We start from the raw sequence: 16,355 nt of genomic DNA, 5'->3' as shown, positions 1-16,355 counted from the left end.
AATGTTATGTACTATACTGTACTGTAATGTTATGTACTATACTGTACTGTACTGTTATGTACTATACTGTACTGTAATGTACTATACTGTACTGTTATGTACTATACTGTACTGTACTGTTATGTACTATACTGTACTGTACTGTTATGTACTATACTATACTGTACTGTTATGTACTATACTGTACTGTACTGTTATGTACTATACTATACTGTACTATACTGTACTGTACTGTTATGTACTATACTGTAATGTTATGTACTATACTGTACTAGTTTAATTCTATTCTATTTTACTGTGTTCTTTTCTAAAGATCTGACAGCTCAGTGAAGATATTTGACAGACATGGACAGAGGAAGAATGAACTAAATCTACCTGGGTGAGTTCAACATAGAGAAGCACATCTATCTGGCCTGCTGGGACGATACAGACACATCTGGCCTGCTGGGACCATACTGACACATCTGACCTGCTGGGACGATACTGACACATCTGACCTGCTGGGACGATACTGACACATCTGACCTGCTACTAACACATCTGACCTGCTGGGACGATACTGACACATCTGGCCTGCTGGGACGATACTGACACATCTGACCTGCTACTAACACATCTGGCCTGCTGGGACGATACTGACACATCTGGCCTGCTGGGACGATACTGACACATCTGGCCTGCTGGGACGATACTAACACATCTGACCTGCTGGGACGATACTGACACATCTGACCTGCTGGGACGATACTGACACATCTGACCTGCTGGGACGATACTGACACATCTGACCTGCTGGGACGATACTGACACATCTGACCTGCTGGGACGATACTGACACATCTGACCTGCTACTGACACATCTGACCTGCTGGGACGATACTGACACATCTGACCTGCTGGGACGATACTGACACATCTGACCTGCTGGGACGATACTGACACATCTGGCCTGCTGGGACGATACTGACACATCTGACCTGCTGGGACGATACTGACACATCTGACCTGCTGGGACGATACTGACACATCTGACCTGCTACTGACACATCTGACCTGCTGGGACCATACTGACACATCTGACCTGCTACTGACACATCTGACCTGCTGGGACCATACTGACACATCTGACCTGCTACTGACACATCTGACCTGCTGGGACGATACTGACACATCTGACCTGCTGGGACGATACTGACACATCTGACCTGCTGGGACCATACTGACACATCTGACCTGCTGGGACGATACTGACACATCTGACCTGCTGGGACGATACTGACACATCTGACCTGCTGGGACCATACTAACACATCTGACCTGCTGGGACCATACTAACACATCTGACCTGATACTAACACATCTATCTGTCCTGCTGGGACGATACTGACACGTCTATCTGGCCTGCTGGGACCATACTGACACATCTGACCTGCTGGGACGATACTGACACATCTGGCCTGCTGGGACGATATTGACACATCTGACCTGCTGGGACCATACTGACACATCTGACCTGCTGGGACGATACTGACACATCTGACCTGCTGGGACGATACTGACACATCTGGCCTGCTGGGACGATACTGACACATCTGGCCTGCTGGGACGATACTGACACATCTGACCTGCTACTAACACATCTGGCCTGCTGGGACGATACTGACACATCTGGCCTGCTGGGACGATACTGACACATCTGGCCTGCTGGGACGATACTAACACATCTGACCTGCTGGGACGATACTGACACATCTATCTGGCCTGCTGGGACGATACAGAAACACATCTATCTGGCCTGGTGGGACGATACTGACACGTCTATCTGGCCTGCTGGGACCATACTGACACATCTATCTGACCTGCTGGGACGATACTGACACATCTGACCTGCTGGGACGATACAGACACATCTGACCTGCTGGGACGATACTGACACATCTGGCCTGCTGGGACGATACTGACACATCTGACCTGCTACTGACACATCTGACCTGCTGGGACGATACTGACACATCTGACCTGCTACTGACACATCTGGCCTGCTGGGACCATACAGAAACACATCTATCTGGCCTGCTGGGACCATACAGAAACACATCTATCTGTCCTGCTGGGATGATACTGATACATCTGACCTGCTACTGACACATCAAGCCTGCTACTGACACATCTGACCTGCTGGGACGATACTGACACATCTGGCCTGCTGGGACGATACTGACACATCTGGCCTGCTGGGACGATACTAACACATCTGACCTGCTGGGACCATACTAACACATCTGACCTGCTGGGACCATACTGACACATCTGACCTGCTGGGACGATACTGACACATCTGACCTGCTGGGACGATACTGACACATCTGACCTGCTGGTACCATACTGACACATCTGACCTGCTGGGACGATACTGACACATCTGACCTGCTGGGACGATACTGACACATCTGACCTGCTGGTACCATACTGACACATCTGACCTGCTGGGACCATACTAACACATCTGACCTGCTGGGACCATACTGACACATCTGACCTGCTGGGACCATACTGACACATCTGACCTGCTGGGACGATACTGACACATCTGACCTGCTGGGACGATACTGACACATCTGGCCTGCTGGGACGATACTGACACATCTGGCCTGCTGGGACGATACTGACACATCTGGCCTGCTGGGACCATACTAACACATCTGACCTGCTGGGATGATACTAACACATCTGACCTGCTGGGACCATACTAACACATCTGACCTGCTGGGACCATTCTGACACGTCTCCCCCCTCCCTCCCTCCCTCCCTCCCTCCCTCCCTCCCCCTCCCTCCCTCCCTCCCTCCCTCCCTCCCTCCCTCCCTCCCTCCCTCCCTCCCTCCCTCCCTCCCAGGCGTTGTGTAGGGATGGACTGGGATAAGGATGGAGACATCTTGGCAGTGATCTCTGACAAGTCCAGCTCCGTTTACCTCTGGAACGCTAACGTCAACAAAACCTCACAGATAGACAGCGGCATGAGGTGGGCTGGACTCACACACCTCACACACCTCACACACCTCACACCCCTCACACACCTCACACACCTCACACACCTCACAGATAGACAGCGGCATGAGGTGGGCTGGACTCACACACCTCACAGATAGACAGCGGCATGAGGTGGGCTGGACTCACACACCTCACAGATAGACAGCGGCATGAGGTGGGCTGGACTCACACACCTCACAGATAGACAGCGGCATGAGGTGGGCTGGACTCACACACCTCACAGATAGACAGCGGCATGAGGTGGGCTGGACTCACACACCTCACACACCTCACACACCTAGACACACATGAGGTGGGCTGGACACACCTCACCCACCTCACACACCTCACACACACCTCACAGATAGACAGCGGCATGAGGTGGGCTGGACTCACACACCTCACAGATAGACAGCGGCATGAGGTGGGCTGGACTCACACACCTCACAGATCACACAGCGGCATGAGGTGGGCTGGACTCACACACCTCACAGATAGACAGCGGCATGAGGTGGGCTGGACTCACACACCTCACAGATAGACAGCGGCATGAGGTGGGCTGGACTCACACACCTCACAGATAGACAGCGGCATGAGGTGGGCTGGACTCACACACCTCACAGATAGACAGCGGCATGAGGTGGGCTGGACTCACACACCTCACAGATAGACAGCGGCATGAGGTGGGCTGGACTCACACACCTCACAGATAGACAGCGGCATGAGGTGGGCTGGACTCACACACCTCACACACCTCACACACCTCACACACCTCACAGGTGGGCTGGACCACACCCACCTCACACACCACACACACTGGACTCACCCACCACACACACCTCACACACCTCACACACCTCACACACCTCACAGATAGACAGCGGCATGAGGTGGGCTGGACTCACACACCTCACACACCTCACACACCTCACAGATAGACAGCGGCATGAGGTGGGCTGGACTCACACACCTCACCCACCTCACACACCACACAGCCTCACCCACCTGGGCCACCTCACACACCTCACACACCTCACAGATAGACAGCGGCATGAGGTGGGCTGGACTCACACACCTCACAGATAGACAGCGGCATGAGGTGGGCTGGACTCACACACCTCACCCACCTCACACACCACACACACCTCACCCACCTCACCCACCTCACACACCTCACACACACACCTCACAGATAGACAGCGGCATGAGGTGGGCTGGACTCACACACCTCACAGATAGACAGCGGCATGAGGTGGGCTGGACTCACACACCTCACAGATAGACAGCGGCATGAGGTGGGCTGGACTCACACCTCACACACCTCACACACCTCACACACCTCACACACCTCACACACCTCACACACCTCACACACCTCACCCACCTCACACACCTCACCCACCTCACACACCTCACACACCTCACACACCTCACACACCTCACACACCTCACCCACCTCACACACCTCACACACCTCACACACCTCACACACCTCACCCACCTCACACACCTCACCCACCTCACACACCTCACACACCCTCACACACCTCACCCACCTCACACACCTCACACACACCTCACACACCTCACACACCTCACCCACCTCACACACCTCACACCCTCACAGACCTCACCCACCTCACCCACCTCACACACCTCACACACCTCACACACCTCACACACCTCACCCACCTCACACACCTCACCCACCTCTGTCCTGGGTAATGGAGACAACACACTGTCCTGGGTAACACCTCACCCACCTCACACACCTCACACACCTCACACACCTCACACACCTCACACACCTCACCCACCTCACACACCTCACACACCTCTCACACCTCACACACCTCACCCACCTCACCCACCTCACACACCTCACACACCTCACCCACCTCACACACCTCACACACCTCACCCACCTCACCCACCTCACACACCTCACACACCTCACACACCTCACACACCTCACACACCTCACCCACCTCACACACCTCACACACCTCACACACCTCACCCACCTCACCCACCTCACACACCTCACACACCTCACACACCTCACACACCTCACCCACCTCACACACCTCACCCACCTCACACACCTCACACACCTCACACACCTCACACACCTCACCCACCTCACACACCTCACACACCTCACACACCTCACACACACACACACCTCACACCTCACACACCTCACACACCTCACACACCTCACCCACCCACCTCACACACCTCACCCACCTCACCCACCACACACACCTCACACACCTCACCCACCTCACCCACCTCACACACCTCACACACCTCACACACACTCTGTCCTGGGTACCTCACACTGTCCTGGGTAACACCTCACCCACCTCACACACCTCACCCACCTCACACACCTCACCCACCTCACACACCTCACACACCTCACACACCTCACACCCTCACACACCTCACCCACCTCACACACCTCACACACCTCACACACCTCACCCACCTCACACACCTCACACACCACCTCACACACACCTCACACACCTCACCCACCTCACACACCTCACCCACCTCACCCACCTCACACCCCTCACACACCTCACCCACCTTACACACCTCACACCCTCACACACCTCACCCACCTCACACACCTCACCCACCTCACACACCTCACCCACCTCACCCACCTCACACCCTCACACACCTCACCCACCTTACACACCTCACACCCCTCACACACCTCACCCACCTCACACACCTCACCCACCTCACACACCTCACACACCTCACCCACCTCACCCACCTCACACACCTCACCCACCTCACCCACCTCACACACCTCACCCACCTCACCCACCTCACCCACCTCACCCACCTCACACACCTCACACACCTCACACACCACACACCTCACACACCTCACCCACCTCACACACCTCACACACCTCACCCACCTCACACACCTCACACACCTCACACACCTCACACACCTCACCCACCTCACACCCCTCACACACCTCACACACCTCACCCACCTCACCCACCTCACCCACCTCACCCACCTCACACCCTCACACACCGTACACACCTCACCCACCTCACACACCTCACACACCTCACCCACCTCACACCCTCACACACCTTACACACCTCACCCACCTCACACACCTCACACACCTCACACCCTCACACACCTCACACACTCACCCACCTCACCCACCTCACCCACCTCACACCCTCACACACCTCACACACACCTCACCCACCTCACACACCTCACACACCTCACACACCTCACACACCTCACCCACCTCACACACCTCACACACCTCACACACCTCACCCACCTCACACACCTCACACACCTCACACACCTCACCCACCTCACACACCTCACACACCTCACACACCTCACCACCTCACACACCTCACACACCTCACCCACCTCACACACCTCACACACCTCACACACCTCACACACCTCACCCACCTCACACACCTCACCCACCTCACCCACCTCACACACCTCACCCACCTCACACCCCTCACCCACCTCACCCACCTCACACACCTCACACACCTCACACACCCTCACACACCTCACCCACCTCACACACCTCACCCACCTCACCCACCTCACACACCTCACCCACCTCACCCACCTCACCCACCTCACACACCTCACACACCTCACCCACCTCACCCACCTCACACACCTCACCCACCTCACACACCTCACACACCTCACACACCTCACCCACCTCACACACCTCACCCACCTCACACACCTCACACACCTCACACACCTCACACACCTCACACACCTCACACACCTCACACACCTCACACACCTCACACACCTCACACCCCTCACACACCTCACCCACCTCACACACCTCACACACCTCACCCACCTCACACACCTCACCCACCTCACACCCCTCACACACCTCACACACCTCACACACCTCACACACCTCACCACCTCACACACCTCACCCACCTCACCCACCTCACCCACCTCACCCACCTCACCCACCTCACCCACCTCACCCACCTCACCCACCTCACACACCTCACACACCTCACCCACCTCACACCCCTCACACACCTCACACACCTCACCCACCTCACCCACCTCACCCACCTCACACACCTCACACACCTCACACACCTCACCCACCTCACCCACCTCACACACCTCACACACCTCACCCACCTCACACACCTCACCCACCTCACACCCCTCACACACCTCACACACCTCACACACCTCACACACCTCACACACCTCACACACCTCACCCACCTCACACACCTCACACACCTCACACACCTCACCCACCTCACACACCTCACCCACCTCACCCACCTCACACACCTCACACACCTCACACACCTCACACACCTCACCCACCTCACACACCTCACCCACCTCACACACCTCACACACCTCACCCACCTCACCCACCTCACACCCTCACCTCACACACCTCACACACCTCACCACCTCACCCACCTCACCCACCTCACCCACCTCACACCTCACACCCTCACACACCTCACCCACCTCACACACCTCACACACCTCACACACACCCACCTCACCACCTCACCACCTCACCCACCTCACACACCTCACCCACCTCACACCCCTCACACACCTCACACACCTCACACACCTCACCCACCTCACACACCTCACACACCTCACCCACCTCACACCCTCACACACCTCACACACCTCACACACCTCACACACCTCACCCACCTCACCCACCTCACACACCTCACACACCTCACCCACCTCACACACCTCACCCACCTCACACACCTCACCCACCTCACACACCTCACACACCTCACACACCTCACCCACCTCACACACCTCACCCACCTCACACACCTCACACACCTCACACACCTCACACACCTCACACACCTCACCCACCTCACACACCTCACACACCTCACCCACCTCACACACCTCACACACCTCACACACCTCACCCACCTCACACACCTCACCCACCTCACACACCTCACACACCTCACACACCTCACCCACCTCACACACCTCACCCACCTCACCCACCTCACCCACCTCACCCACCTCACACACCTCACCCACCTCACCCACCTCACACACCTCACCCACCTCACCCACCTCACACACCTCACCCACCTCACCCACCTCACACACCTCACCCACCTCACACACCTCACCCACCTCACACACCTCACCCACCTCACACACCTCACACACCTCACACACCTCACACACCTCACCCACCTCACACACCTCACCCACCTCACACCTCACACCCCTCACACACCTCACACACCTCACACACCTCACACACCTCACCCACCTCACACCTCACACACTCACACACCTCACACACCTCACACACCTCACACACCTCACACACCTCACACACCTCACACACCTCACACACCTCACACACCTCACCCACCTCACACACCTCACACATCTCACACACCTCACCCACCTCACCCAGCTCACACACCTCACCCACCTCACACACCTCACACACCTCACCCACCTCACACACCTCACACACCTCACACACCTCACCCACCTCACACACCTCACCCACCTCACACACCTCACCCACCTCACACACCTCACCACCTCACACACCTCACACACCTCACACACCTCACACACCTCACCCACCTCACACACCTCACCCACCTCACACACCTCACACACCTCACCCACCTCACACACCTCACCCACCTCACACACCTCACCCACCTCACCCACCTCACACACCTCACACACCTCACCCACCTCACACACCTCACACCACCTCACCCACCTCACACACCTCACCCACCTCACCCACCTCACACACCTCACACACCTCACCCACCTCACACACCTCACCCACCTCACACACCTCACACATCTCACACACCTCACCCAACTCACCCAGCTCACACACCTCACCCACCTCACACACCTCACACACCTCACACACCTCACACCCTCACACACCTCACCCACCTCACCCACCTCACACACCTCACACACCTCACCCACCTCACACACCTCACACACCTCACCCACCTCACACACCTCACCCACCTCACACCCTCACACACCTCACACACCTCACACCTCACACACCTCACCCACCTCACACACCTCACACACCTCACCCACCTCACCCACCTCACCCACCTCACACCCCTCACACCCTCACACACCTCACCCACCTCACACACCTCACACACCTCACACACCTCACCCACCTCACCCACCTCACACACCTCACCCACCTCACCCACCTCACCCACCTCACACACCTCACCCACCTCACACACCTCACACACCTCACCCACCTCACCCACCTCACACACCTCACACACCTCACACACCTCACACACCTCACCCACCTCACACCTCACACCACCTCACCCACCTCACACACCTCACACACCTCACCCACCTCACACACACACCTCACACACCTCACCCACCTCACACACCTCACACCCTCACCCACCTCACCCACCTCACCCACCTCACACACCTCACCCACCTCACACACCTCACACACCTCACCCACCTCACACACCTCACACACCTCACCCACCTCACACACCTCACACACCTCACCCACCTCACACCCCTCACACCCTCACCCACCTCACCCACCTCACACACCTCACCCACCTCACACACCTCACCCACCTCACCCACCTCACCCACCTCACCACCTCACACACCTCACACACCTCACACACCTCACACACCTCACACACCTCACCCACCTCACACCACCTCACCCACCTCACCCACCTCACCCACCTCACACACCTCACACACCTCACCCACCTCACACACCTCACACACCTCACACACCTCACCCACCTCACACACCTCACACACCTCACACACCTCACACACCTCACACACCTCACACACCTCACACACCTCACACACACACCTCACACACCTCACCCACCTCACACACCTCACACACCTCACACACCTCACACACCTCACACACCTCACACACCTCACCCACCTCACACACCTCACACACCTCACACACCTCACACACCTCACACACCTCACACACCTCACACACCTCACACACCTCACCCACCTCACACACCACCTCACACCCCTCGCGCTCCTCTAGCACCTCACACACCTCACCACCTCACCCACCTCACACACCTCACCCACCTCACACACCTCACCCACCTCACCCACCTCACACACCTCACCCACCTCACACACCTCACACACCTCACACATCTCACACACTCACCCACCCTCACACACCTCACACACCTCACCCACCTCACACACCTCACCCACCTCACACACCTCACCCACCTCACACACACACCTCACACACCTCACCCACCTCACCCACCTCACACACCTCACCCACCTCACCCCTCACACACCTCACCCACCTCACACACCTCACACCCTCACACACCTCACTCACCTCACACACCTCACTCACCTCACCCACCTCACACACCTCACCCACCTCACACACCTCACCACCTCACCCACCTCACACACCTCACACACCTCACACACCTCACACACCTCACCCACCTCACCCACCTCACACACCTCACCCACCTCACACACCTCACCCACCTCACCCACCTCACACACCTCACACACCTCACCCACCTCACCCACCTCACACACCTCACCCACCTCACACCCCTCACACCCCTCACACACCTCACACCCCTCACACACCTCACACACCTCACCCACACTCACCACCTCACCCACCTCACACACCTCACACCCTCACACACCTCACCCACCTCACCCACCTCACACACCCACACACCTCACACCCTCACACACCTCACCCACCTCACACACCTCACACACCTCACCCACCTCACACACCTCACCCACCTCACACACCTCACACACCTCACACACTCTCACCCACCTCACACACCTCACACACCTCACCCACCTCACACACCCTCACACACCTCACCCACCTCACACACCTCACCCACCTCACACACCTCACTCACCACCTCACCCACCTCACCCACCTCACACACCTCACCCACCTCACCCCTCACACACCTCACCCACCTCACACACCTCACACCCTCACACACCTCACTCACCTCACACACTCACTCACCTCACCCACCTCACACACCTCACTCACACTCACACACCTCACACACCTCACCCACCTCACACACCTCACACACCTCACCCACCTCACCCACCTCACACACCTCACCCACCTCACACACCTCACCCACCTCACCCACCTCACCCACCTGGGTCACACACCTCACACACCTCACCCACCTCACCCACCTCACACACCTCACCCACCTCACACCCCTCACACACCTCACACACCTCACACCCCTCACACACCTCACCCACCTCACCCACCTCACCCACCTCACACCTCCTCACACACCTCACACCTCACACACCTCACCCACCTCACACACCTCACACACCTCACACCCCTCACACACCTCACCCACCTCACACCCCTCACACACCTCACCCACACTCACACACCTCACCCACCTCACACACCTCACCCACCTCACACACCTCACACACCTCACACACCTCACCCACCTCACACACCTCACACACCTCACCCACCTCACCCACTCACCCACCTCACACACCTCACCCACCTCACCCACCTCACACACCTCACCCACCTCACACCCCCTCACACACCTCACCCACCTCACCCACCTCACACACCTCACACACCTCACCCACCTCACACCCCTCACACACCTCACACACCCTTCACACACCTCACCCACCTCACACACCTCACACCCACCTCACACACCTCACACACCTCACACACCTCACCCACCTCACACACCTCACACACCTCACACACCTCACCCACCTCTCTCACACACACACACACACACACACACACACACACACACACACACACACACACACACACACACACACACACACACAAACTGTTTGCAGGCCATAACATTCCCCAGTATTCCTTCCCGTCTGTGTTGGTTTCCATAGAGACCAGATGTCATTCATCCTGTGGTCGAAAGCCGGGCCCCTATTGGCTGTCGGGACCAACAAAGGAAACCTGCTGATCTATAACCAACAGACGTCACGCAAGATCCCTGTCCTGGGTAACAACACACACTGTCCTGGGTAACAACACACTGTCCTGGGTAACAACACACACTGTCCTGGGTAACAACACACTGTCCTGGGTAACAACACACTGTCCTGGGTAACAACACACTGTCCTGGGTAACAACACACTGTCCTGGGTAACAACACACACTGTCCTGGGTAACAACACACTGTCCTGGGTAACAACACACTGTCCTGGGTAACAACACACACTGTCCTGGGTAACAACACACACTGTCCTGGGTAACAACACACTGTCCTGGGTAACAACACACTGTCCTGGGTAACAACACACTGTCCTGGGTAACAACACACACTGTCCTGGGTAACAACACACTGTCCTGGGTAACTGGGTAACAACACACACTGTCCTGGGTAACAACACACTGTCCTGGGTAACAACACACACTGTCCTGGGTAACAACACACTGTCCTGGGTAACAACACACTGTCCTGGGTAACAACACACTGTCCTGGGTAACAACACACACTGTCCTGGGTAACAACACACTGTCCTGGGTAACAACACACACTGTCCTGGGTAACAACACACTGTCCTGGGTAACAACACACTGTCCTGGGTAACAACACACTGTCCTGGGTAACAACACACTGTCCTGGGTAACAACACACTGTCCTGGGTAACAACACACTGTCCTGGGTAACAACACACTGTCCTGGGTAACAACACACTGTCCTGGGTAACAACACACTGTCCTGGGTAACAACACACTGTCCTGGGTAACAACACACTGTCCTGGGTAACAACACACTGTCCTGGGTAACAACACACTGTCCTGGGTAACAACACACTGTCCTGGGTAACAACACACTGTCCTGGGTAACAACACACTGTCCTGGGTAACAACACACTGTCCTGGGTAACAACACACTGTCCTGGGTAACAACACACTGTCCTGGGTAACAACACACTGTCCTGGGTAACAACACACACTGTCCTGGGTAACAACACACTGTCCTGGGTAACAACACACTGTCCTGGGTAACAACACACTGTCCTGGGTAACAACACACTGTCCTGGGTAACAACACACTGTCCTGGGTAACAACACACACTGTCCTGGGTAACAACACACTGTCCTGGGTAACAACACACTGTCCTGGGTAACAACACACTGTCCTGGGTAACAACACACTGTCCTGGGTAACAACACACACTGTCCTGGGTAACAACACACTGTCCTGGGTAACAACACACTGTCCTGGGTAACAACACACACTGTCCTGGGTAACAACACACACTGTCCTGGGTAACAACACACACTGTCCTGGGTAACAACACACTGTCCTGGGTAACAACACACTGTCCTGGGTAACAACACACTGTCCTGGGTAACAACACACACTGTCCTGGGTAACAACACACTGTCCTGGGTAACAACACACTGTCCTGGGTAACAACACACTGTCCTGGGTAACAACACACTGTCCTGGGTAACAACACACTGTCCTGGGTAACAACACACTGTCCTGGGTAACAACACACTGTCCTGGGTAACAACACACTGTCCTGGGTAACAACACACTGTCCTGGGTAACAACACACTGTCCTGGGTAACAACACACTGTCCTGGGTAACAACACAGATCATTGTGTTTGGTTTTAAATTCTTACGTACTCTCTTTCTCTATCACTCTGTCACTCACTCACACACACACACACACACGCACCCACACACGCACACGCACACGCACACGCACACACACACACACACAGGAAAGCACACTAAGCGTATCACCTGTGGCTGCTGGAGTTCTCAGAACCTGTTGGCGCTGGGCAGCGAGGACTGCAGCGTAACCATTAGCAACCAGGAGGGAGACACCGTCCGACAGGTAACACCGTCATTGTAAATAATAATGTCTTGTTAGCTGACTTGCCTAGTTAAATAAAAGGATAAATGAACACACCATCCTACAGTACTTCTCTGTCAACCTTTCTCTCGTTCTCCCTCCCATCTCTCTCCTCTCTCTATCCTTCTCTCGTTCTCCCTCCATCTCTCTCCTCTCTCTATCCTTCTCTCGTTCTCCCTCCATCTCTCTCCTCTCTCTATCCTTCTCTCGTTCTCCCTCCCATCTCTCTCCTCTCTCTATCCTTCTCTCGTTCTCCCTCCCATCTCTCTCCTCTCTCTATCCTTCTCTCGTTCTCCCTCCATCTCTCTCCTCTCTCTATCCTTCTCTCGTTCTCCCTCCCATCTCTCTCCTCTCTCTATCCTTCTCTCGTTCTCCCTCCATCTCTCTCCTCTCTCTATCCTTCTCTCGTTCTCCCTCCATCTCTCTCCTCTCTCTATCCTTCTCTCGTTCTCCCTCCATCTCTCCTCTCTCTATCCTTCTCTCTCCTCTCTCTATCCTTCTCTCTCCTCTCTCTATCCTTCTCTCTCCTCTCTCTATCCTTCTCTCTCCTCTCTCTATCCTTCTCTCTCCCCTCTCTCTATCCTCTCTCTCTCTCTCTATCCTTCTCTCTCCTCTCTCTATCCTTCTCTCGTTCTCTCTCTGTCCTTCTCTCCTCTCTCTATCCTTCTCTCTCCTCTCTCTATCCTTCTCTCGTTCTCCCTCCGTCTCTCCCCTCTCTATCCTTCTCTCGTTCTCTCTCCCATCTCTCTCCTCTCTCTATCCTTCTCTCGTTCTCCCTCCCTCCGTCTCTCCTCTCTCTATCCTTCTCTCGTTCTCCCTCCATCTCTCTCCTCTCTCTATCCTTCTCTCATCCTCCCTCCATCTCCTCTCCCTGTCCTTCTCTCGTTCTCCCTCCCATCTCTCCTCCTCTCTCTATCCTTCTCTCGTTCTCCCTCCCATCTCTCTCCTCTCTCTATCCTTCTCTCGTTCTCCCTCCGTCTCTCTCCTCTCTATCCTTCTCTCTCCTCTCTCTATCCTTCTCTCTCCTCTCTATCCATCTCTCTCCTCTCTCTATCCTTCTCTCTCCTCTCTCTATCCTTCTCTCTTCTCCCTCCGTCTCCTCTCCTCTCTCTATCCATCTCTCCTCTCTCTATCCTTCTCTCTCTCTCTCTATCCTTCTCTCGTTCTCCCTCCGTCTCTCTCCCTCTCTATCCATCTCTCTCCTCTCTCTATCCTTCTCTCTCCTCTCTATCCATCTCTCTCCTCTCTCTATCCTTCTCTCGTTCTCACTCCGTCTCTCTCCTCTCATCTTCCCCCCCGTGCTCACCTCCCCCTCCCTCCCCCAGACGTCGGTGCGTTCTGACCCAGCTGATGTCCAGTTCTCTGTGATGAAGACAGACGAGAGGTCTTCCCCAGGAGAGAGCACAGTGAGTGTTGCTGTGTAACATAGAGCTGGGTAACATAGAGAGCACAGTGAGTGTTGCTGTGTAACATAGAGCTGGGTAACATAGAGAGCACAGTGAGTGTTGCTGTGTAACATAGAGCTGGGTAACATAGAGAGCACAGTGAGTGTTGCTGTGTAACATAGAGCTGGGTAACATAGAGAGCACAGTGAGTGTTGCTGTGTAACATAGAGCTGGGTAACATAGAGAGCACAGTGAGTGTTGCTGTGCCAGTCTGTTACTGACTGTTCATGAAGCGTTTCCTTACGGGCCACATAGAGCTGGGTAACATAGAGCTGGGTAACATAGAGCTGGGTATCATAGAGCTGGGTATCATAGAGCTGGGTATCATAGAGCTGGGTAACATAGAGCTGGGTAACATAGAGCTGGGTAACATAGAGCTGGGTATCATAGAGCTGGGTAACATAGAGCTGGATAACATAGAGCTGGGTAACATAGAGAGCACAGTGAGTGTTGCTGTGCCAGTCTGTTACTGACTGTTCATGAAGCGTTTCCTTACGGGCCACATAGAGCTGGGTAACATAGAGCTGGGTAACATAGAGCTGGTTAACATGGAGCTCCATAGGGCTGGTATATAGTAGTGCACTATGTAGGGAATAGGGTTCCATAGGGCTGGTATATAGTAGTGCACTATGTAGGGAATAGGGTTCCATAGGGCTGGTATATAGTAGTGCACTATGTAGGGAATAGGGTTCCATAGGGCTGGTATATAGTAGTGCACTATGTAGGGAATAGGGATCCATAGGGCTGGTATATAGTAGTGCACTATGTAGGGACTAGGGTTCCATAGGGCTGGTATATAGTAGTGCACTATGTAGGGACTAGGG

At 55.4% G+C, this 16,355-nt stretch overlaps 2 protein-coding genes and 1 long non-coding RNA gene across 8 annotated transcripts in view; 1 reads left to right on the top strand and 2 right to left on the bottom strand.

Moving 5' to 3' along the window:
• LOC127919424 (WD repeat-containing protein 19-like) overlaps positions 1–16,355 on the top strand; it is a 116,202-nt gene that overhangs the window by 13,353 nt on the left and 86,494 nt on the right. The window contains exons 3-7 of the mRNA XM_052502979.1: positions 314–379; positions 2,895–3,020; positions 12,093–12,208; positions 13,953–14,068; positions 15,412–15,498. Coding sequence (XP_052358939.1) covers positions 314–379; positions 2,895–3,020; positions 12,093–12,208; positions 13,953–14,068; positions 15,412–15,498 — 511 coding nt within the window. The remainder of the gene's footprint in view (positions 1–313; positions 380–2,894; positions 3,021–12,092; positions 12,209–13,952; positions 14,069–15,411; positions 15,499–16,355) is intronic.
• LOC127919423 (uncharacterized) lies at positions 511–2,788 on the bottom strand. 4 transcript variants are annotated; one of them, XM_052502977.1, is made up of 6 exons: positions 2,540–2,788; positions 2,316–2,371; positions 1,860–1,915; positions 1,514–1,761; positions 922–1,033; positions 511–677 (listed from the first exon to the last, which is right to left on the bottom strand). In XM_052502977.1, the coding sequence occupies exons 1-6, from the start codon at positions 2,690–2,692 to the stop codon at positions 532–534; spliced, it is 771 nt and encodes a 256-aa protein (XP_052358937.1). In that variant the 5' UTR covers positions 2,693–2,788; the 3' UTR covers positions 511–531. The 4 variants fall into 4 exon arrangements, with proteins under 4 accessions (XP_052358937.1, XP_052358936.1, XP_052358935.1 ...); XM_052502976.1 differs by lacking the exon at positions 1,860–1,915 and having other exon boundaries at positions 511–1,827; positions 2,288–2,371; XM_052502975.1 differs by lacking the exon at positions 1,860–1,915 and having other exon boundaries at positions 511–1,827; positions 2,288–2,788.
• On the bottom strand, positions 2,910–11,688 carry LOC127919425 (uncharacterized). Of its 3 annotated transcripts, none has more exons than XR_008102904.1 (10): positions 11,652–11,688; positions 10,000–10,089; positions 8,338–8,382; positions 7,639–7,737; positions 7,077–7,256; positions 6,438–6,590; positions 4,257–4,421; positions 3,559–3,773; positions 3,180–3,308; positions 2,910–3,048 (listed from the first exon to the last, which is right to left on the bottom strand). It is a non-coding gene; the product is annotated as an uncharacterized LOC127919425 (long non-coding RNA). The 3 variants fall into 3 exon arrangements; XR_008102903.1 differs by lacking the exon at positions 11,652–11,688 and adding an exon at positions 11,243–11,306; XR_008102905.1 differs by lacking the exon at positions 11,652–11,688 and adding an exon at positions 10,899–10,935.

Source organism: Oncorhynchus keta, unplaced genomic scaffold (genome assembly GCF_023373465.1).
Source record: "Oncorhynchus keta strain PuntledgeMale-10-30-2019 unplaced genomic scaffold, Oket_V2 Un_contig_1663_pilon_pilon, whole genome shotgun sequence".
In the NCBI taxonomy this organism is placed as follows: domain Eukaryota; kingdom Metazoa; phylum Chordata; class Actinopteri; order Salmoniformes; family Salmonidae; genus Oncorhynchus; species Oncorhynchus keta.
The sequence above is the reverse complement of the archived record's forward strand: the minus strand, read 5'-3'. Positions and strand labels throughout refer to the sequence as shown.